This window comes from Micromys minutus, assembly GCF_963924665.1.
Source record: "Micromys minutus genome assembly, chromosome: 1".
Lineage (NCBI taxonomy): Eukaryota > Metazoa > Chordata > Mammalia > Rodentia > Muridae > Micromys > Micromys minutus.
This window is the reverse complement of record NC_137969.1, coordinates 215,268,442-215,291,354: the sequence shown is the minus strand read 5'-3', so window position 1 is coordinate 215,291,354 and position 22,913 is coordinate 215,268,442. Positions and strand designations below refer to the sequence as shown.

Below are 22,913 nucleotides of genomic sequence, written 5' to 3'. Positions count from 1 at the left end.
TTACTAGGTGCGGCCCTGGCTGTCGTCTGGTCCCGCGTCCCCGCCAACCCTCTGCAACAAGGACGCCCGACTGCGGGCACACTGCCTCCAACAGGGCGGTCGCCAAGCCGAGGCGAGAGCCACTCGCAGCCCAGCGTGCTCCGGACTGCCTGGACTCCGGCTCCTCACGGTGGTCACCACTCTCGGCCCGTTAGCCGCCTGCCGTGAGTCGCCGCACGCAGCCGCATCCGCGCTCGGCGGGGGAGGGGCGGCCGGCGCGCGTCGGCTTTCCCAGCATTCCCAGCGGCGCGGGGAAAGTTTACCGGACGTAGGCGGTGGCCGCAGCGGTAGCGGCTCCCGGCGGCGGACCATGGCCTTAGTGGGCGGCCGCGGCCCTGTCCCAAGGAGGCCTCGGGCGGCGTCGCTGAGCCGGCTGACTTCCCGGGAGGAGCTTCCCTGCGAGTGAGCGGCGGCGGGCGCGCTGAGCGCCGCCAACATGCGGCGGAGCCTGCGGGCGGGCGCGGGCGGCGGAGACCCGAGGCGAAGGCGGCGCCGGCCCGGGAGGAGGCGGCGGGCGGCGGGCTCGCGGCTCTAGCGAGGCTGCTGGGGCGGCGGCGGGCGTCGTCCGCGAGGATGCTGTCCCGCAAGAAAACCAAAAACGAGGTGTCTAAGCCGGCCGAGGTGCAGGGCAAGTACGTGAAGAAGGAGACGTCGCCCCTGCTGCGGAGTGAGTGTCGAGGGCGGCGGCGACGGGTGGGGACCCAGCCTCGGGGTGGTGCTGGAAATGCTTGGCTGTCCCCGGAGTTGGAGAAAAAGTACTTCGTCCCGGGCACCTCTCTGCTGGGTACATCCGGGCGTGCCCCGTGTTTGCGACCATTGCGGGCGCCGCTCATCGGCGCCCTAAGTAGCTCACACAGAAGACTGGATTCCTTAGTCCTGCAGCGGGACACAGTCTTGTGGGGCCAAGAGTCTGATACTTGTAGCCACTACCCAGAGTCTATTCATTCCTTAGAGCAGAGGAGCCACTAAAGCATTCGGATTAGGTTTTGCTCCCATAACTTTTCTTCTCCGTTTAGAATATTTGAGTTTTTTAACTTGAACGTCTTGATTTTCCTTTTTAAAATTCTGGGGCAGTCAGAGTAGTTATGAGAAGGAGCTAATCCTTTGGTTCTCTTTCTAGGAGCTGGGCCCCTTGTGTAAGTTTCCTTCTTGGAAGCTGGAAGTAACCGTGTGATTTAAATTAAGCATTACCTCATATTGCAATTGGGAAAGTTGTTCACAGAGGTTGCTAGTATTTGCCCAAGATCACGCAGAAAGGGGTGGAGAGCATGTTTTTCCATTGTGACCATGTGTCAAACCGTACAGGTTCTGTTAGTAGTTGTAATGCTTGACAACGAAGTTGGTGGGGTGGATGTGTCAGTAACTCTGAAACCATTTTTAATAGCTTGTTTTTCTGTTTTTAGGTAATAGCTTGCTTTTTGCTGCAAATAAAGTTTATTAAACATTTAAAGTCATGCAACATGTTGAGTCTTTTAGTGAATGGCACTCGTACAGAGTTTCTGCGATTGACTGTTAATATTCCAATATTAAGTTATTGTAGTGTTAACTTCTAACACCTTAGTAACATCTACTTAAGGAATTCAGAAAATGTGCTCTATATCCATAGTTCATGTCTTTTTTTTTTTCATAGTTCATGTCTTAAAGGTAGTTGCTTTCTAAGAACGTCTAAGCTGTTCACACATTCTGATTTCAGCAGCCCATTATCTTGTTTTGAGTTATCTGCTCTCAAAGGAGCCATAACTTTTTCCAGACTTTTTCACTAGATTCAGCATTTGCATGGATCTTTTGAATTAGATGACTTTATTTTTCAATTTCCACATTGAAAGGTTTTGCTTTCTAGTTTTGATAATTATGCTTAGAACTGGGTAATTCTGAGTAGAAAGACAAAACTACTAATGCAAAGTCTTTTACAAGAAATCTGACTTTCCTTTTTTTTTTTTTTTTTACTGAGGAATGATTGTTTTAATGAAACTGTGTGTGAAGAAAGACTCTTGGTGATACTTAAATCAAGTAAAAACATCAAACTGTGGTCATACTTGATGCTGGTGATGGCATTGGTTTGTTAGATTATTTCAGTCGTAGTGACATAATATCATATTATGTATGACAATATGAAGCATCCATGCATTTGTAGCCAAGTTTATACCTGCACATTAATGCATTTATATAAATGCATTATACATGTATTTGCTTGGGGGAAATAATCTTAAAAGTTCTAGTATTGTCTTAAAATTTTAAATTTTTTTTTGCCCTTTTGTTTGCTGTTTTGATGTCAAGCTAGTAGACATAAACAGCCTTAGAAGAGTGTACTCACGACTTAGTGAAGTGGTGGATCTGTGTGTTTTATTGTAGATCTCATGCCTTCATTCATTCGGCACGGGCCAACGATCCCCAGACGGACTGATCTCTGTCTGCCAGAGTCAAGCACTAGTGCTTTCTCAGCTTCTGGAGATGGCATAGTTTCAAGAAACCAGAGTTTTCTGAGAACTCCAATTCAAAGGACGCCTCAGGAAGTAATGAGAAGAGAAAGCCACAGACTGTCGGCACCTTCTTCTTACCTTGTCAGGAGCCTAGCAGATGTTCCTCGAGAGTGTGGCTCATCACAGTCATTTTTAACAGAAGTTAACTTTGCTGTTGAAAATGGAGACTCTGGTTCCCGATACTTTTATTCAGATAACTTTTTTGATGGTCAGAGAAGACGGCCACTTGGAGATCGTACACAAGAGGACTACAGATATTATGAATACAACCATGATCTCTTCCAAAGAATGCCACAGAATCAGGGGAGGCACACTTCAGGTAACATAATAAACAGCACATTGGTTTATTCATACTGATACTCCAGTTTAAAAGGTGATCTTTGGATTTTCTTGGAAAGCAAAAACAACAACAACAAACCCCATTCTTGCTTCCTCCTGCTTGCTAGTTTTTAACTTGTAATGAATGACAATTCTTGTGTCTGTTTACTATGTCGTTATGTTAAACTTGGTGCATATTGTAAGACTGTCTTGACTGTTAAAACTGTGAAAAATGTAATGTCTCTTAGATTGAATTTGGGTTTGGTGAAAGGAGAAGGATAAGTCTGTAGGCAAACTGGTCTTAACCCTAGGAAAGGAAAGCAGGCCAACTGACAGCCAGGTATACACAGTGGGCAGTTGCATACTTAGCAATCTAGCACTGTCTCTCTAACCCTGACTTTTTGTAGGCAATTACTATTTTCCAGGTTGGTCAAAAAGGTTTACTATATGGTTAATTATATGTGAAACATAACAGGCAGGAAATATTGGCACTTCCTTTACCCCCTGACCTGGAAGTATTCCAAGGAGGGGATTAAGGAATGTTGCAGCTCCACTTGATTTCTAAAGTGACCATTACTGTAGATAAACTGGTGGAAACTAAAAAGAAAACCTTTATCCCATTTTGTAAATTATAGGCTTTAAATTTGGCAGAGTAAAGATAAATGTATGAAGCCTATTTGCTTTTTAGTGGCCACAACTTCTAATAAACTGACTTACCAGTTTGGAACATGACTGTATTGGCTATAGGAGGTTTGCTTTTATTTAATGTTAATTTTATGTTTAGCATTTCTTGATCCTCTTGGGATACCTTATTTAGTGTGACAAAACCACCATACATATCATAGTCTTGGAACAACTAATGGTTACACTTTGTGGCACTAACTGTTAGAGGGAGTCAGAAGAAAGATCAGTGTAACTGGAATACTTAAAGGAATGTGTGCTCCAAAGAGCAGATAAATTTGAAGTAGGCTTTGAGTTTGGACTGGACATTAACAAAGTAGAAGAAAGACATTTTAGGTAGAAAATTGGGAATACCCACTGCAAACAGAAGGAGTGGTTTAAATTTAAGAGACTGTATTCCTACCTATTTTAAGAAATATGATAATAAGGTGAAATGGAGATTCATGGTCCAACAGAAAGTTTAGACTTGACATAAAGAAGCCATTGCATAGCTCAAGATTAATGCCTGGAGAGACGGTCCTATGCTGAGGAGCACTGGCTGTTCTTTCAAAGGACCGGGTTCGTTTCCTAGCACTCATGTGTCAGCTCACAACCTGTAGCTCCAGTTCAACTTTGGGCTTCTGTAGGCATTAGGCATGCAAGTGGTGCAGTGTATGTGCACTGCCTTCAAGTACTAAAAGAGCACCAGATCCTCCGGAAGTGGGGTTGTAAACATTTGTAAGCTGCCACATGGGAACACAACCCAAGTCCTCTGCCAGACCAGCAAGTGCTCTTAACCTCTGAGCCATCTCTCCAGCTCCCAGTGGTTAACAGTTTAAAGCAAGTTAATGAAGATCTGCTTCAGAATTTAGCAGGGACAAGAGGAAAGTGAGATATCTCCAAATTCATAGAACTAGGTTCCTAATAGGGTTGGAGAGAGAGGGAGAAAGAGTCAGACATCAAAGAACGTGCTGAATAAACTAAATGACTGAGTTAATTCAGAGCTTCCACATCTGGAGACTGTTGACACAGTTTAGCTGAAGAGAGCAGAAACAATGGCTGTGTTTATTGTTAATATAGATAAGTGGTCCTCAACCTTCCTAATGCTTTAATGAGGACCCCTTTAATATACTTCCTCATTTTGTGGTGACCTCTAACCATAACATTATTTTCATTGCTACTTCAGAACTATAACTTTGCTACTGTTAAGAATGATAATGTAAACGTCTGTTTTCTGATGGCCTTAGGCCACCTCTGTGAAAGGATTTTCTGACCCCCAAAGAAATCACAACCCACAGGTTAAGAACTGTGGATGCAGATGATCTATTCAGTTCTCTGCACCTACTTTCACATTTCACTGATAGCTCAAATAGATTGAATAATCCCAGCTCCAAGAATCTGATCTGTGAGACACTTTAAAATCCACAGTTTTTGAGTATAAACATGACACCACGCCGAGGCAATTTTTTTAAAACTTGGTTTGTGTGTGCATGTGTGTATGTGTTTTAAAATATAGTCTCATTGTATAGTGCAGGCTATTCTGTAATTCACTATGTAGCCCAAACTAGTTTCAAGTTTGCAATGATTCTCCTGCCTTTGTCTTCCTAGTGCTGGGATTATAGGAGCAAGTCCACATAGTTCATTGTCAAGATGGCAGCTTTATTGAAAATAATACGAAATAATTTTCAGGCTGTTTTTATAAGAGAAATGTAAAACATTTATGATGTTCAGATTTGGTGCATTTGCCCAGTATATTATACACACATCAGTTTCAAAATCCAAAACACTGGTCACAAGCATCTGGATAAGAGATACTCAACCTTTAATTTTTTTTTTGCCCTTAACTTCCTGTATTTTAAATATGAAGAAATGAAATACAAAGTTGAAATCTTGTTTTAAAATTCTGATTGAGGAAATACTCTTAAGTTTCTACCAGTCTCTTCTATATAGAGCAATAGGACATCGTTTTTACAATAAAGGCAGACTTTAAAACAATGTCTCAATCACAATTAGGAAGAAAGTACAAGGTCTGGGGAGATATCTCAGTAGAGTATCAGCTGAGCAAGCATGAGGACCTGAGTTCAGGTCCCTAGAACCTTGCCAGAAATGGTGACATGTTCCTGTAACCTAGCAATTGGTGGAGGCAGAGATAGATGGATCAGTCTCTGAAGCTCATTGGCCAGACAGCCTAGCAGAATTGATGAGCTTTAGATTCATTGACAGACATTTTCTCAAAAAGTGCTTGGAGAGCAAATGAGGAAAAGCGCCTAATCTAAACCATAAGCCTCTTTGGACCTCCACAAGCACAAGTGTTAACATGAATGTGTTAGTACATGCGCACATGTACACAGCCACACTGTTCTACAACATATACAACATGCACAAAGAAAGTACAAGTTAATTTCCAAATGGAATAGTATCTTAAGAGTGAGATTTGAGCTGAGTGTTGGTGGCACACACATTTGGAAGGCAAAGGCAGGCAGATCTCTTAAGTTTGAGACCAGCCTGGTCTATAAAGCTAGTTCTAGGACAGCCCAGAGCTACACAGAAAAACCATGTTATAAGAAAAAAAAAAAAAAAAAAAAAACAAAGCAAATTTAAGATTTGATTTTAGGTTATAACCAACGTCTGCTTTTAATGTCAGTAAGCTTCCATTCTGAGTCTTTTGTTTAAAGAAAAATATTTGCTTTTTAATTTTTAAAATTACATCTGTCTTAGTTTGGATTACTGTTGATGTGATAAAAGACTGACTGAAGCAACTTGGGGAGGGGAGGGTTTATTTGGCTTACACTTCCATATCAACGTTGAAGGCAGAGAGGAAAGGAACTCAAATGGGACAGGAACCTGGAGGCAGGAGCTGGTGCAGAATTCATGGAGGGGTGCTGTTTACTAACTTGCTCCCTGCTCCCTGTGGCTTGCTCAGCCTGCTTTCTTATAGAACTCAAGACAAATTGCTCAGGGATGGCACCACCAATAAGGCTGGGCCCTCCCATATTGATCACTAATTGAGAAAATGCCCTACAGGTTTACCTACAGCCCAGTCTTATAGAGGCATTTTCTTAACTGAGGCTTCCTCCTCTCTGATGACTCTGGCTTATGTCAAGTTGATATAAAAGTAGACAGTATGTATTACATACATGTGTATGTTTGCATGTGTGTGGAAGTGTATGTATGGGAAGAAGGGCTTGTGTTCATGGGCATGGACGTGTGTGGAGGTTAAAAGACAGCTTGCAGAAATTGGTTGGCTCCTTCCACCTTGTGGTTCCAACTTTAGCCATTAGAAGCGTTCTAGGCGACTTGTATATTTTATTTTTTAAATAGTTCTTTGAGGCTACAGAATGTTAAGCTCATCCTGTGATTCTTGACCCAGACCTAGGACTAGTTGTTTCTTCAAGGTGACTTTGTGGACTTGAGGGTTACTGTATTGCTGTGGTGGGTACTTCTGTTGTTTGAATTGCTTTCTAGTGGACACTCAGTTTCCCTCAAGACCTGGTTTTCTTTGGTTTTTATTGTTCTTTGTGCTTTCTATTGTGCCTGGATGGTTGGCTGTTCCTGTCTTCTTGTGCTGGTCCTGTGTCAGACTTGGAATCAACTACTGATTTAGGGCATCCTCTAGGAGCTCTGGTTCCTTTTCATAGGGATTGGGATTTATAGTATTGGGATTGAATCTTGGATTTTTGCTACTGGATGAATATTTGCTTCCAGATTTTTCAGTGGAGGAATCCGGGGAAGACATTTTTGGATTTGTTTTGGAAATAGTTACATCAATTTATACTATTGATGATTTAAATGCAGATTCTAGATTTTACTTTTGCTTTAAAATTTTTATTGTAGATCATGTGAAATATAAAATTCACCATCTTTAAGCGTGCTGTGTGTCTTGCTGTGTGGTGTTAAGAGTCTGTATAGTCACATTGTATTGTCATGCTTTTAGACATCCATACTGCAGATAGTGGTTTATATTGACAATTAAGATGCTATTCGTTTGTTTGGTGTGGTGGCTTGTAGCTTTACTTCCAGAACTCTAGAGGCAGAGGCAGGCAGATTTCTGTGAGTTTAAGATCAGCCTGGTCTGCATAATTCTGGGCCCTCCAGGATACAAAATCATTTCTATCATTATTCCATTCCTTATATAAACAGTTTAGTCAATTTTTGTTGTATTCTTATATTTCAGAATTTTATGAAAATAGGTATAAATACCTGTATGTGTACACATATTTTTTCCTCATTTCTATTGATTTTCTTTTGTATGTTACTCTAAACTCAGTGACACAACAGTTATTGGAGTTCATGTGGATAGGGTGTCAGGAGCAGTCTAGCTAGCTCTTTCTGACTTAGGCTCTCTTATGTTTCAGTCCTGTTGGTATTTCATGGTGTGGTCAGACTCACTCACTTCCTTGGATGCACATTGTTTAGAGAGCACTCCAAAGCTGTTATCGAGAGACTTTAACTTTAGCTGGAGGCTTCAGTTCCTCATTAGATGCACTATTTATGACATTAGAACAGCTGGCTTTCCCCTGAGTAATTCAAGGGGTAGCATGGGAGCTTGATAAGGACAGAAGCTGCATGGCCTTTTGTATCTTAACATCAGAAGTCACATACCATCCGTTCTGTCATAAATTATTGCTCAGAGACAGGTGAATACCAGGAAGTCTGGAATGGTGGAGCCCAGGACTATTTTAAGTATAATTTTATAAAGGAAGAATATTACCTGCACTTTTTTGCTCCTTGTTTTGGGTGGAGTGGAGTGGTGTGGGAAGGGATGAGACAGGGTCTCCCTCTAGCACAGGTTGGCCTAAAGTAGGATAACCTCAAATTTGTGGCATTTGTTCCACCACAGTCTCCAAGTGCTGGATTACAGGCAAGAGTCACGCTGCCTGGCTTTCTCTCTTACTCTTAATGACTCCGGGTAGTAAGTAGAGAGCATCTTTGTGTGTGTGTAGCTCCGTAGTCCAGAGCTCTGTTTGGATGATCTGCTCTGCTCTGCATCCAATAGCATAATCACCTACGATGTCAATATTGGTTTATTGCTAGCCTTTCTATAAGACTATGCTGTAGTAACTAGCTTTTTGCATTTACCATTTGTATGTTGTATATTAAGTGAATACAGCTTTAAAACCACCTGCCAATAACAATTTCTTTCTTCATAAACTTATATATCAACCTTTAAAATTTCATAGTTTGAATAAAAGCATTGACCTTAATTTTAATGTTTCTTTCTGAATTACTCTGTCATTGCTGTTTACGTAGACACTGAAATGACACGCACCGCTCTTCTAATGTAAGCTGAGGACTCTGACATTTCAGTCAGTATGGTTGTCGGATAATTCCAAATGAGTTGAAAATGAGTTTATTGCTATTTCTTAAAGGTAAATACTTTGCTTAGCCAAATATATAAAATATATAGTATTTTTTTCAAGTGTATAATTCAGATAGTTAGAAACTTGACTTTTTGATTTTTAGAGTCATTAATGTGATGTCATTTCATTAACTTATATTTCTACTTGTGGTCAGCATGTGGCTATTTGATGTTTTGTGTTTTTTTTTTTTCATTTACAAATCTTTTTCCTTTTCTCTTTATTGGATATTTTCTGTATTTACATTTCAGATGTTATCCCCTTTCAGCCAATCCCATCCCTCCTCCCTTTTCCATTGCCTTCATGAAGGTGCTCCCTCTCCCCCCTCAGCACCTTGGCATTCCCCTACACTGGGAAAAAGAGCCTTCGCTGGACCAAAGTCCTCTCCTCTCATTGATGCCAGACAATGCTATCCTCTGCTGCATAAGCACCTGGAGCCATGGGTCTCTCCATGAGAACTCACTGGTTGGTGTTAGTCCCTGGGAGCTGTGGTAGGTTTGGTTAGTTAATAATTTTGTTCTTCCCGTGGGGTTGCAGACCCTTTCAGCTCCTTCAGTCCTTTCTCTAGCTTCTTCATTGGGGTCCCGTGCTCAGTCTGATGGTTAGCTGCAAGCATTCTCCTCTGTGTCAGAATGACTCTGGCAGAGCCTCTGAGGAGGCGTCCATATCAAGTTCCTCTCAGTAAGCACTACTTGGCATCAGCAATAGTGCCTGAGTTTAGTGGCTGCGTATGGGATGGATCCCCAGGTGAGGCAGTCTCCAGATGATCTTTGCTCCAATCCCTGCTCCTCTATTTGTCCCATTATTTCCTCCCATGAGAGTTTTGTTCTCCCTTCTAAGAAGGACTGAGGCATCCACCTTTTGGCCTTCCTTCTCTTTGAGCTTCATAATTTCTGTGAGTTGTTTCTTGGGTATTCTGAGCTTTTTGGGCTAGTATCCGCTTATCAGTGAGTACATACCATGAGTGCTCTTTTGTGACTGGGTTACCTCACTCAGGATGATAGTCTCTAGTTCCATCCATTTGCCTACGAATTTCATAAAGCCATTGTTTCTAATAGCTGAGTAGTACTCCATTGTGTAAATGCACCACACTTTCTGTATCCATTCATCTGATGAAGGACATCTGGGTTCTTTCCAGCTTCTGGAAATAAGACTGCTATATATAAATAACATGTGTCCTTGTTATATGTTGGAACATCTTTGGGGTATATGCCCAGGAGTAGAATAGTTGGGTTTTCAGGTAGTGAGTATCTATGTCCAATTTTCTGAGGAACCGCCAGACTGATTGAGAACTTTTTGTTTAGCTCTGTACCCCAACAAAACTGTTAATTGTTTCAAAATTCAGCTCTTTTTTTTTTTTTTAATTTAATGGTAATGGTGAATTTTGTAGAAATTCTGTACTGACATAGTAATAAATTTTAACAGGTATTTGAACACTTGCTCCATTTCCTTTTCTCCTCAGGTATTGGAAGAGTCACTGCTACATCTTTAGGGAATTTAACCAACCATGGATCTGAAGATTTACCCCTTCCTCCTGGCTGGTCTGTGGACTGGACAATGAGAGGGAGAAAATACTACATAGATCATAACACAAACACAACTCACTGGAGTCATCCTCTTGAACGAGAAGGACTTCCTCCTGGGTGGGAACGAGTGGAATCATCAGAATTTGGAACCTATTATGTGGATCACACAAATAAAAGGGCTCAGTACAGGCACCCCTGTGCTCCCAGGTAAATGAGTGGCTTCATTTTCAGCTATGTTTTGAGAGCATCCTGTGTTAGATTTTTTGATCTCACATTTTTTTGATGGGATAAACATCTTGAAACTTGAGATTTTAAAGTTATTTCTCAAAGTCTATATTTTCCTAAATATATTTTAGTAATGAGCAATTTTAAGTATACCTTTAAAAAAGTATCTTCTCTTTGAGCAACTTGAAACAAATCTATCTTTGTGACCAGAGTCCAATTAGAAGAGATGTCAGAATGTTTTTGTAGCTAGCCAGAATTTGAAGCTAATACAACATCTGTCACTTCATCTTAAATTCTTATACTTTGAAATTTTGACATTATCTTGATGTTTTTATCCAGCTTCATACATGATTTTTTTTGTTGTTTCTTATAGAAAAGGTTAGGATGCAACAAAACATTCTAGCTTTTTAATAAACCAGTAATTCTTTGGGCTGTTTTGTTTTGAATGATACTTAAGCCTTCTGCTATCTAATAGTGTAGTCAGTTGTCATATGTGGCTGTGGAAAACTTGAAACTTGATTAACAAGTTGAAATTGCTGTAAATATAAAATAGACATTGTACTTCAGAGTAAATATAAAACTATATTAGCTAAATAGTGAAAAAGTGTTTACATTATAATGTTTAAGGTGCAAGAACTAAGGACAAAGGGGTAAGATGTCATAAGTACATTGATAGATAGTACCTAGGATCATCTGATCTAATACAGTTTGTTGGTTATGCTAGGTAGTAATACACTTTGTAGAATCATTAAAATAATGAGAATACATCAAGGTTGATATTATTGGTGTATTGCTTTAAACATCTTACATTTTTATATTTAGTGATTCAACCTTGAAACTCTTTTCCAATGATTACATTTAATGGCACTTAGCTTTTATTGAATGGCTTCATGAAGACCTAAGAGCATGGTTATGGTTTGCTGTCTTATAATAGCAGTCTTTACAAACAGCTTTGAAAGGTAACTTTTTCTCAACCTTGTATTATTGTAGAGTTTTGATGGTTCACAAAGCATTTTCCCAAATGACTGTTTGTCTCAGCAGCTCTGTAGATGTTAGGGGGAGAGACACAGCACTCTCTAGTTCACATAGTAATATCAACAGCTGTTTGATTATATGATGCAGTCTTTACACAGAACTTAATGGCTTAGATTTGTTCATTAAAGTTTGGGAATGTAAAGAGTTTATTTGCTCACTTTTACAAATAAGGAGTTAGAGAAGTAAAAGCAATTCTACCCACATTTCATAGAAGTTGTAGGTGGTTAAATTGAACTTAAAAACATAGGCTGAGTATGGTCATACTTTTAATCTTCGCACTTAGGAGACTGAGACAGGTAGAGGACCTCTGAGTTCAAGGCCAGACAAGTCTACACAGAGTCCTAGGTAGACCTTGTCTCAAAACTTCAACAAAACAAACACAAAAGCACAGGCATATTTGATTCCAAAGCATATGGTATCAGTTACTATTTCCTTTTTGAACTCACTTTCTAAAAACTGTTGAAAATTCAGTGCAGTTTTTATGTTATCTTTAAATTGCTGGGGTTGGAGAGATGCATCGCTCAGTCATCAAGAACATTTGCTGCTTTTCAGTTTAGATGTTTTCCTAGTTTGACACAGGAGTCCTCCTGCATTACACAGCCCAGCACCTCTATCAGTGTCTTACAGTGTCCTTTAACTCCAGCTCTAGAAGATCAGATACCTCTTCTGGCTGCCTGGGTACACACACACACACACACACACACACACACACACACACACACACACACACACGAGTACACATACACAGAGACAGAGATGTACTCATAAGTAATCTTAAAATAAACTGAATCTACACCTTATTTTAATGCCAGTTAAGAAAGCAGTGACTTATTTTTTTATTTTAATATTCATGTGTTTTTTATGTTCAGATGCAAGCTCAGTTTAATTTTGTCTTTATGTCTGAAATAGCTCAGTTTGGTTTCCCAGAATTCACTTGAGCCTGCAGGTGTTCAGCACTTTGCGTAACACCCTTGTACAAACATCTCATAGTGTATGTAAGTTCCTCCCTGCTTGGTTTACACAGGCTGTTAGAGCTCATTGAAACTTGATCCTTTTTAATTCTCTTTGATTTAAGATAGGCTTTGACATGTAAGCCAGACAAATTTTGTAGGGAAGATTTTAAAAAGGTTGTGAAAGTTATAACAACCTAGAAACACAGTAAACCTGCTTCTAGGAATGTAAAAAAGACAGTCACAGTTTATTTTCAATTTAAAAAAAAAAGTCTGTAACTCCAGAAAAAAGAAACTCTGTAAACCCAATAATGCCCAAGAGTATTTATTAAAAGAAGAAAAATAGAAAGCCTGAGTATATATACAAATTTGACTTCTTCAATGACTTGATATCTGAATACAAATGGCAACAAATTACTTAAAGATGAAACAGTCACACCAATTTTGTTTTTGAAGAATGTAGGTCTAGAGCCAATCATATCTTGTTGGTATAATTTTTAAGCTCTTGTCTATTTCCACTGTTGCCTCTAAATATCCTGATAAAATTCCTGGATGTCATTATTGTAACCATAGTTACCAGAATAGTTACCACCTTGTTGAGGCAGCTGCTGGTTGTTGGCCTCATGACCCTTGGAATTAGGCAGGTTGTACCCATCTGCTTTTTTTCTTGCTTACTTCATCGCCCTCTCAGTTGCTCTGCCTTCCAAAGGACCATGGCCTCTCTGCTTCTCTGTAAGACCTCCTCTGCCACTCCTTGAGATAGCCAGCTCTGCCTCTTAGAGGTAGTGCTCTCTGCCTCCTTGGTGGTGGAACACCTCACCCTCTCCCTCCTCCTCTTCCTCTCACTGCAGGACCATCAGCATAGCCTCCATGGTATTGTGATGATCACAGCCATAGCAATCACTACAGTAGCCCCGTATCTAGAGTAACCAGGAGGGTAGTCATATCCACCTCTCCCTCTACCACGGCCTCTTATTTGGGGAGGAGGGTGACAGTAATAATCTTCAAATGTCGTGCTTTTGGAGGCTTGTCTAGCAGCTTGGCACTCTTTTCTTGTCTAGTGGCTTAGCTAAGACAATTTCAATTTCTTCCCCATCCATTACATCCATAGTCTTATCAGCAGCTCTACTGTCTCCAAAATGAACAAATGCATAATCTTGTGACTTCTTTACTCTCTCAAGTTTTCTAGTCTCAAAAAAATGACTTTTCCAATATTTCCTCTGTAGGAAACCTGTAGTAACCAAGTTTCTCAAAAATAAAACTTTTTCATTGCCATGACTTCTGGATTTGGTTCTTCCACAGAGTCAGCCCATTCAACTGTGTCTTATTAGGGTTTCAACTGCTGTGAAGAGACACCATGACTATGACAAGTCTTATAAAGGAAAACATTGAACTGGGGCTGGCTCACAGACAGTTAGCCCATTATTGTCATGTTGAGAACTTGGTGTTATGCAGGCAGACATGGTGCTGGGGAGGTAGCTGGGAGTTCTACATCTGGATTGGCTTGAGCATCTGAAACTTTAAAGCCTACCCCCAGTGACACACTTTCTCCAACAAGCCCACACCTCTTAGTAGTGTCACTCCTTGGTGACCAACATTCAAATCCATGAGTCACTGGGGGCCATTCCTATTCACAGCACCACCACTGTAACTACATTTCCCACACTTACTTTTCCACTGGCATGTGCTGCTGACTTGTGATCTTCGTTGTCAAGGAAGCAGAACAAGCGTCACCCCCACCCCTTTTGTCATCTGGTTGATGGTAGAGAGTAACATCCACCAAACCCTCGGGTAAGCCTGAGTACTGAACTCTTCCAGAATGTTTCTTTTGGTCTTATTTTTTGTAATGGATCTAACAAAAAGTCTGTTGTTTGCCACAGAAATACACACGCCCAGGTGTTTGACAGGACAAATTTAATAATTCTTACACAACTTATTTAACTGCTTCGTGGGCAGCTTCCTTTCCACAGAAGGTGATAAGTGCATATTCTTTGTTCTGACCAGAGACTGGCTCCACCATGAGACATAGATCCCAGATAGGACCAGACTTCTCACAAAGGACACCAACTTACCCTCATACAAGTCTCTTAGGGTTTTACCTGAGAAGACCTCTGTTTCAGTTTCAGGTTGCACAGTTAATACACACAGTTTGGTGGAAGACCACCATACTTCCTCCGTCCTGTGGTTATATGCAGAATATAACCCATCCTCTCAAGCCAGGCTTTGCTTGGTCTTTGTGTCCTCAGGCACCTTTTCCTGTCTCTTTGCCTGTAGAGCTCTTCACCACTCCACTTTTGTTTGTATAAAGTGGTGGGGAAGACTTTACTTTGTGCTTATGCCACAGAAGCTCTTTCCCCCTGAATAGGAGATAGTTTGTGAGCTCTCTCATATTTCCTTGAACTGCTGTGGTACAGACAGCCCCTTCTTTATTAAATTCCAAGAGCATAAACTGCTCTTTATCAAGATCAGCATACACTGCCAGCCCAGTCTAAAACATTTCCTCCGGTCTTTCTGCTGCCTTCTGTGGTAGGTTTGCATCTATTGGTGGCTTTGTAGTGTTCTGTGTCATTAACACTGAAAAGTATCCATTGGTTTTTCCTCCTCTTTTAACTGTATCACTCACTGTATTTTGCTATCTCAGGTGCTGCTGGAAACAAAGTGTCATGGCCTGTCATACTTACTTTTTCCTTCATATCTTAGCTTCAAGCATGCAGGATGGGGGTGGGGCAGGTGATATCACCCATATCTTGACACTTCAGTCCCTCAGCTCCAATTCCCACAAAAGTTTGCTCCTGACTCAGGTAACTCTGGGACTGGCCATTCCTTGGCCCACCTCACCCACTCAATTGCAGCCTAGTTATCAACACAGCCCATTTACATGAGTCAGGCCTGACTGTCAACTGAGGGAGAAGTGCTGGGGTCAGGGGAACACAGACTGCAACAAAGATGGAAAGTGGGGCGTAGAGTACAGGGGGACCATTGGACCAAAGGGTTGGACACCCCAGTCCGTCCTTTAACTTGGGTGTTTATCATTAGCAGCATATCAGCTAACAAAAGAAGATGGTGTATACTTCCACACAGTTTAGTTTAAAACAAAAAATCTACATCTTTATCATGGAAGTGGAAGATAGTTTGTCTAGAAAGCACATAGAAGATTCTTAAAAGCTGTATGGTCACAATTTTTGGCCTAGGTAAAGGGATTCTGTTTTAATAACTCAGTTTTTTTTTCTCAGTGTACCTAGGTATGACCAGCCTCCACCCATCACATATCAGCCACAGCAAACTGAAAGAAATCAGTCTCTCCTGGTCCCTGCAAATCCTTACCACACTGCAGAAATTCCTGACTGGCTTCAGGTTTATGCCCGAGCCCCTGTGAAGTAAGTGAGCACACAGCAGGAATATCTTTGGGGTCTATAACAAGCTTGACTTAAGCACCATGCATAGCCATATGGATTAGGTGGCGGTGGCACACCTTTAATCCCAGCACTGGCAGGGTGGGGGATGGAGGTGCGGATATGACAGAATGGGGATGATGACATACAACAGAGGCAGGCAGCTCTCTGAGCTAGATAGAGGCTAGCCTGGTCTGCAGAACATCTGAGATGCGTCGTAACTCTGCAACTCCAGCTCCTGTTCATGAGGAGTGAGTTGTAGTGCCCAGAAGAGAGGATATCCAGGTTTCTGCAAGGAAATTAGTGATAAGTTTTCAATCCTCAAGTAATGGACTCTAACTGGGAGTCTAGTAAAGCGCTTGCCTGCCGCTTTGCCATGGTGCTGGTGTCCCTGGGACACACCCAGGACGATGGAACTGTGTTTGGCACTGTGCAGCCCAGGCAGCTTGCAGGACCTGCTTAGTATACTTGGGTTTTTTTTCGGGGGGGGGGCATATATGTTTTTATGTAGATTTTGGAATAAAATGGCAGATGAGTTACCAAAGTACCCATTCGATAGGACATAGTGATTATTAAAACTCAATTCACTAGACATTGTAACTTAAAGCTTCCCTTTATCTCTCTGCTACAGTGATTTGAGAAATGACCTCAACATCACATACATGACTTAGTGTATTTACATTCCTCTAGTAATGGACATCACCCTAAAAAAAAAAAAAATGTCATTCTAAAGCTCCTTGGTCCATTTACCTCTGCCTTCCTGAATTGTTAGTCACTGAACATTTTTACAGGAAATAATTAGGGGTTTTTTTTTTTAGCTCTCAGGGTTTTTCATCTGTATACAAGAAAACTGAATAAGACCTTACAACATGTAAGTTACTAGCTTGGTTTTGTAGTTCCAACTCACTCTAAGCCATTTAAGTACTGAAGGGGAACTAGAGACTTTCCAAGACACACAAGAATAATCAACATGATGTCACTTTGTGGAATTTTCTTCAGTTTATTTTATTCTCTCATTTTGAGTTTATTCTTTCTTTGGTTCTTGGATTTATTTTATTTTTAATTATGTGTGTGTGTTTGTGCACACATATGTATAGTGTAGCTTGAGTCCAAAAGAAAGCATTGGATTTCCTGCAGCTGAAGTTATGGGGGGGGGGGGGGTTGGAAGCTACTTAATGAGGGTGCAGGGAACTGAATTCCAGTCCTTTGCAAGAGTAGTACATGCTCTTCACTTCTAGCCATCTCTCCAAACCTGTCTTCTGGGTTTTTAATTCTTGCTACTCGTCCTCAGGAACACTTGGCCTACAAATGACGCATCTATCTCTACCGCTGAACAGTTGCTAGCACTGATGCCACTAGTGACTCTGCATGCTTTTCCAAATTCCCACTTGTGAGCACAGCGTACTCTGAGGTATTCTAAGTTCTCAACGTTAACTTTACCCAGGACTAATATTACAACTGATTTTTAAATAAACAGGTACTCTTGAACCTGAAGTAATATTTAACAGTTTTTTCCCCTTCCTTTAAAAAAATAATAGCACATTTGTGGCTTGAGAGATGGCTCAGTTGATAAGACAATTGGCTGCTCTTGTAGAGGGACCAGAATCTACACGGCAGCTCGTCACTGTCTGAAATCTCAGTTTTAGGGGATTCAGTGCCTTCTTCTGTCTTTCATGGGTATCAAGCATGCATATGGTGCACATAGAAGGTGGGCAAAAACACCTAATACAAATAAAAATAAATCTTAAAAAAAAATCTCAATTGAAAAATAGTGTACTTAGGGCCAGAGATAGTGCTGCTGCTGCTTTTGCAGGGGAGCCTGGTTCAGTTCCTTGGGTGCCTGTGGTGGCTTAAAACTGTAACTCCAGTTCCAGGGGATCTGATGTCTTCTCTGGCTTTCTCCAGTGCCAGATGTACACAGTGTGCTTACATGCATGCAGGCCCAGCATTCATACACAAAAAAATGGAAGTGAGTTTTATAAGGAGAGGAAAGGGGGAAGATACTGTATTCAGAGCCATGTGTATTAGCATGCTCCGGAATTCCCAGCTACTATGCTATACTATAGAAGTATGAGACAAGAGGACATCCTGCACCCAGAGAAGATCAGCTTAGGTCCCCAGCTCAAGAAAAAAGTTTTAATAACTTCAATATTTTAAAATAAAACTTAGTTTTACTGTAATAAAAATGTCAATAAAAATAGAGCAGTGTATTGTTGTAAATACATGTTTATGTCTTACTAACATGTTTTACAACAGATATGACCACATTCTGAAGTGGGAGCTCTTCCAGCTGGCTGACCTAGACACGTACCAGGGAATGCTGAAGCTGCTCTTCATGAAGGAACTGGAGCAGATTGTTAAGTTGTACGAGGCTTACAGACAGGCTCTTCTCACTGAGCTGGAGAACCGCAAGCAGAGACAGCAGTGGTACGCCCAGCAGCATGGCAAGAAGTTTTGAAGTTAACTTATCACAAGTCAAGTTTGTAGAGCTTTAAAACAGTTTCAGACAAATGACTGAAAATGAGTTCTTTGGTTAATAAAGGCAACTTACTATTTGGAATTATAAATTTCTAGTTTTACATATATTTTGTTATCAATTCTTTTATTGAACCAAGAAACTTTTATCATTTAAAAGGCCAATATGGCATATGCTACCAAATGCTGTATTAGGAAAGTGCTTTGGAGACTGGTTGAAAAGGAGTACAGGAAGAGGTCATCATAAACAGGCATTGCATAGGAAACAGTCACTCTCTGACTTCCTATGGACACACCCTTCTTGTTCAGAAAAAGGAAGAAGATGAGAGCACATTTGTGAACAGTTGCTCCTTGTGGTGTCAAGTGTTTTCTGGAATGAGATGGTTTGACCATTACCATAGGTATGGTTCAAAATATAAAATAGGACGAGATGGTTTGACCATTACCATAGGTATGGTTCAAAATATAAAATAGGACTTGGAACCTTTATTGTGGCGAACTTGTATATGACGTGTGTGGTCATCTACTCTCACCTCCTCACTGATGTAAGGAGCCTTTGACAGAGGGAGATGAAGTCTTTCAGGAATATATTCAGTAATACAGGAATATGATAAACACACGTGCCTTCACGGTGCGCAACTGTTGCTAATACTGCTTCCTTCCTTTGAGCCAGAGCACATAAGTACAGCTCGCAACGCTCTAGAGACACACCACAGGCTTCCTGACAGCATACAACACTGCCTTCCATCAGGCTGAGTTGCCAAAAATGACAATCAGGGATCCAATAAGAAATCTTGGTCACTTAAGTAAATTTTATATTGCCTTTTTTTATCGTTGAGAAATATTTGTCATAAAGGTTTAGAAACAGGACATTCCTATTTTTCTTGCGTTGGGCTTCATAGTTGTTCATAATTAGTACTGAACACCTGGTTACAGATAAGCGTATAGAACTTCCAGCTGTAAATCAAGAATTCTTAAGTCTCATAGCTCTTCAGTTGTGCTTCCAAATGTTGTGAATATGTATATATTTTAGTTCTTTTCCTAAATATAAGCACTCCCTGTTAGAAGCGACTTTGAATTACTGATAAAGTTTTGTGTTTGATTTTATATAACAAGTTATTAAATATATTTTTGTGAAAACTGTCTGGTCCTTGAGCACATGTTTTGTTTGGTATTTTAGATTTAGTATGTTTGATGCTTTTCTGTTCAGAAGGCTCACAAGCCAATAAAGTCTATAATGAAAATAAATTGTTGAAATTAAATGTTAATTACTGGGATATTATCAACGGAACTACAAAATATCATCTTGAGTGAGATAATCCAGTCACAAAAGAACACACATGGTATGCACTCACTGATAAGCAGATACTAGTTCCATCCATTTGCCTAAGAATTTCATGAAGTCATTGTAATAGCTGAGTAGTACTGCATTTTGTAAATGTACCACATTTTCTGTATCCATTCCTCTTTTGAAGGACATCTGGGTTCTTTCCAGCCTCTGGCCATTATAAATAAGGCTGCTATGAACATAGTGGAGCATGTGTCCTTGTTATATGTTGAAGTATCTTTTGGGTATTTGCCCTGTAGTGGTATAGCTGGGTCCTCAGGTGGTACTATGTCCAATTTTCTGAGGAACCTCCAGACTGATTTCCACAGAGGTTGTACCAGCTTATAACCTCACCATCAATGGAGGAGTGTTTCTCTTTCTCTAGCATCTGTTGTCACCTGAGATTTTTATCTTAACCATTCTAACTGGTATGAGGTGGAATCTCATGGTTGTTTTGATTTGCATTTTCCTGGTGACTTAAGAATGTTAAACATTTCTTTTGGTGCCTTGAAACCATTTGATATTCGTTACTTGAAAATTTTTTGTTTAGCTCTGTACCCTACTTTTAAGTACAGTTATTGGGTTTTTTGAAGTCTAACTTCTTGAGTTTTTGTATATATTAGATATTAGCCCTCTATCAGATGTAGGACTGGTAAAGATCTCTTCCCAATCTGTTGGTTGTTTTGTTCTATTGACTGTCCTTTGCTTTACAGAAGCTTTGCAATTTTATGAGGTCCCATTTATCAATTCTTGATCTTAGAGCATAAGCCATTGGTGTTCTGTTCAGGAATTTTTCTCCCACTTTTTCTTCTATTAGATTCAGAGTGTCTAGTTTTATGTTTGATGTCCTTGATGCACTTAGACTTGAGCTTTGTACAAGGAGATGAGAATGCATCAATGTGCATTCTTCTACATGCAGAATGCCAGTTGAACCAGCACCATTAGTTGAAAATGCTGTCTTTTTTCCACAGAATGGTTTTAGCTCCTTGGTACTAATACTCTTCAAACTATTCCACAAAATAGAAACAGAAGGAGCACTACCCAATTAGTTCTATGAAGCCACAATTACCCTTATACCTAAACCATACACAGACCCCACAAAGAAAGAGAACTTCAGACTATTTTCACTTATGAATATTGATACAAAATTACTCAATAAAATTTTTGTAAGTCAAATCCAAGGACATATCAAAATGATCATCATTCATGATCAAGTAGGCTTCATTCCAGGAATACAGGGATGGTTCAATGTACGGAAATCCATCAGTGTAATCCACTATATAAACAACTTCAAAGAAAAAAACCACATGATCATTTCATTAGATGCTGAGAAAGCATTTGACAAAATTCAACACCCCTTCTTGGTAAAAGTCTTAGAAAGATCAGAAATTCAAGGCCTATACCTAAACATAGTAAAAGCAATATACAGCAAGCCGGTAGCCAACATCAAACTAAATGAAGAGAAACTTGGAGCAATCCCACTAAAATCAGAGAATAGACAAGGATGCCTACTCTCTCCCTAGCTATTCAGTATAGTACTGGAAGTTCTAGCCAGAGCAATCAGACAGCAAAAAGAGGTCAAAGGGATACATACTGGAAAGGAAGAAGTCAAAATATCACTTATTTGCTGATGATATGATAGTATACTTAAGTGACCCCCAAAATTCCACCAGAGAACTTCTACAGCTGATAAACAACTCCAGCAAAGTGGCTGGATATAAAATTAACTCAAACAAATCAACTGTCTTCTACTCAAAGAATAAACAGGCTGAGAGTGAAATTAGAGAATGGACACCTTCACAGTAGTCACAAAGAATATAAAATACCTTGGTATGTCTCTAACCAAGCAAATGAAAGATCTGCATGACAAAAATTTCAAGTCTCTGAAGAAAGAAATTGAAGAAGACCTCAGAAGGTGGAAAGATCTCCCATGCTCATGGATTGGCAGGATTAGTAAAAATGGCCATCTTGTCAAAAGCAATCTACAGATTCAATGCAATCCCCATCAAAATTCCAACTCAATTCTTCAGAGAGCAATTTGCAAATTTATTTGGAATAACCAAAAACCCAAGATAGCAAAAACTATTCTCAACAATAAAAATGTGGGTGATTCACCATCCCTGACCTTAAGCTGTATTACAGATTAATTGTGATAAAAACTGCATGGTACTTGTACAGAGACAGGCAGGTAGTTAAATGGAATAGAATTAAAGACCCAGAAATGAACCCACACACCTATGGCCACTTGATCATGTTTCTTGTTTCTTAAGATGGATACTTAAGATTGAAGTAGTATAAGCAGTAGTGTATGATCCCAGCATCTGAGCACCATGACAATCGTCTTGTCTTGAAATGGTATCAGAAAGAAAATTTTGAACTAAGGCAGAATAGGCCTTTCTTGCCCCACCAGTATGTCCCAAATAGTCCTAGAGGCAGTGAGCATTTGTTTTAATGTTAGGAAACAGTAAAGTTTAATAGTTCACATGTTAAAAGAATAAACCTATGAAGAATACATTTGTGGTGTACTGAATGAAAAAATATACAATGCAGTGAAACTCAAAACACATACAAAACAATTTTTGTGCATTTTTGATCAAGAAATTTACATTCTATTTTAATTCATAAAGATATAAAAGAAACAATATAGTTTTTGGTAAAACAACTTTTAAGCTCTTAAATATGTTTCAAGAAAGAGCCTGCAGTATGTATAAGATTATATAGATTAAAATCAAGCCTGCCAAGTTATGCTGTGTTTAACAAATAGCCATGTAAAATAACTTAAATTTTCTATAGAAATTAAATGAGCATATTCAAACCCATATTATCACACAATATTTAATTATAACCCAGTAGTAGAACTTAGAAAAGTCAAGCAGAACAAATCTACTGTCTTCAAATTTACAAATATCTGAAATGATAACAGCATATTTAAAGACAGAAATCAGGAACCTGCAAGTTCACAAGTAACCATGCATACATACATCTGCTCATTAAACACTGGAATAAAGAATGAAACTGTTGAGTCCTCGGCGTTTGGTTTTTACTATGAAGGAAGCACTTCGCATGTTTGCATGGGAACAAAAGCTTTGATAGTTAACTGACAAATGGTTGTGCACCTACTTTTCTTAA

General features: G+C 39.9%; 1 protein-coding gene across 4 annotated transcripts; it reads left to right on the top strand.

Annotated features, from left to right (window-relative positions):
• The first annotated feature begins 325 nt into the window (after positions 1 to 325).
• On the top strand, positions 326 to 19,644 carry SAV1 (salvador family WW domain containing protein 1). 4 transcript variants are annotated; one of them, XM_080909473.1, is made up of 6 exons: positions 326 to 706; positions 2,392 to 2,838; positions 10,317 to 10,587; positions 15,824 to 15,967; positions 17,274 to 17,393; positions 18,239 to 18,363. In XM_080909473.1, exons 1-5 carry the CDS (start codon positions 613 to 615, stop codon positions 17,374 to 17,376), a joined length of 1,059 nt encoding a protein of 352 aa, XP_080765599.1. In that variant the 5' UTR covers positions 326 to 612; the 3' UTR covers positions 17,377 to 17,393; positions 18,239 to 18,363. The 4 variants fall into 4 exon arrangements, with proteins under 4 accessions (XP_080765599.1, XP_080765601.1, XP_080765600.1 ...); XM_080909475.1 differs by lacking the exon at positions 17,274 to 17,393 and adding an exon at positions 16,801 to 16,853 and having other exon boundaries at positions 18,239 to 18,298; XM_080909474.1 differs by lacking the exon at positions 18,239 to 18,363 and adding an exon at positions 16,801 to 16,853 and having other exon boundaries at positions 17,274 to 17,384.
• Positions 19,645 to 22,913: the final 3,269 nt, after the last annotated feature.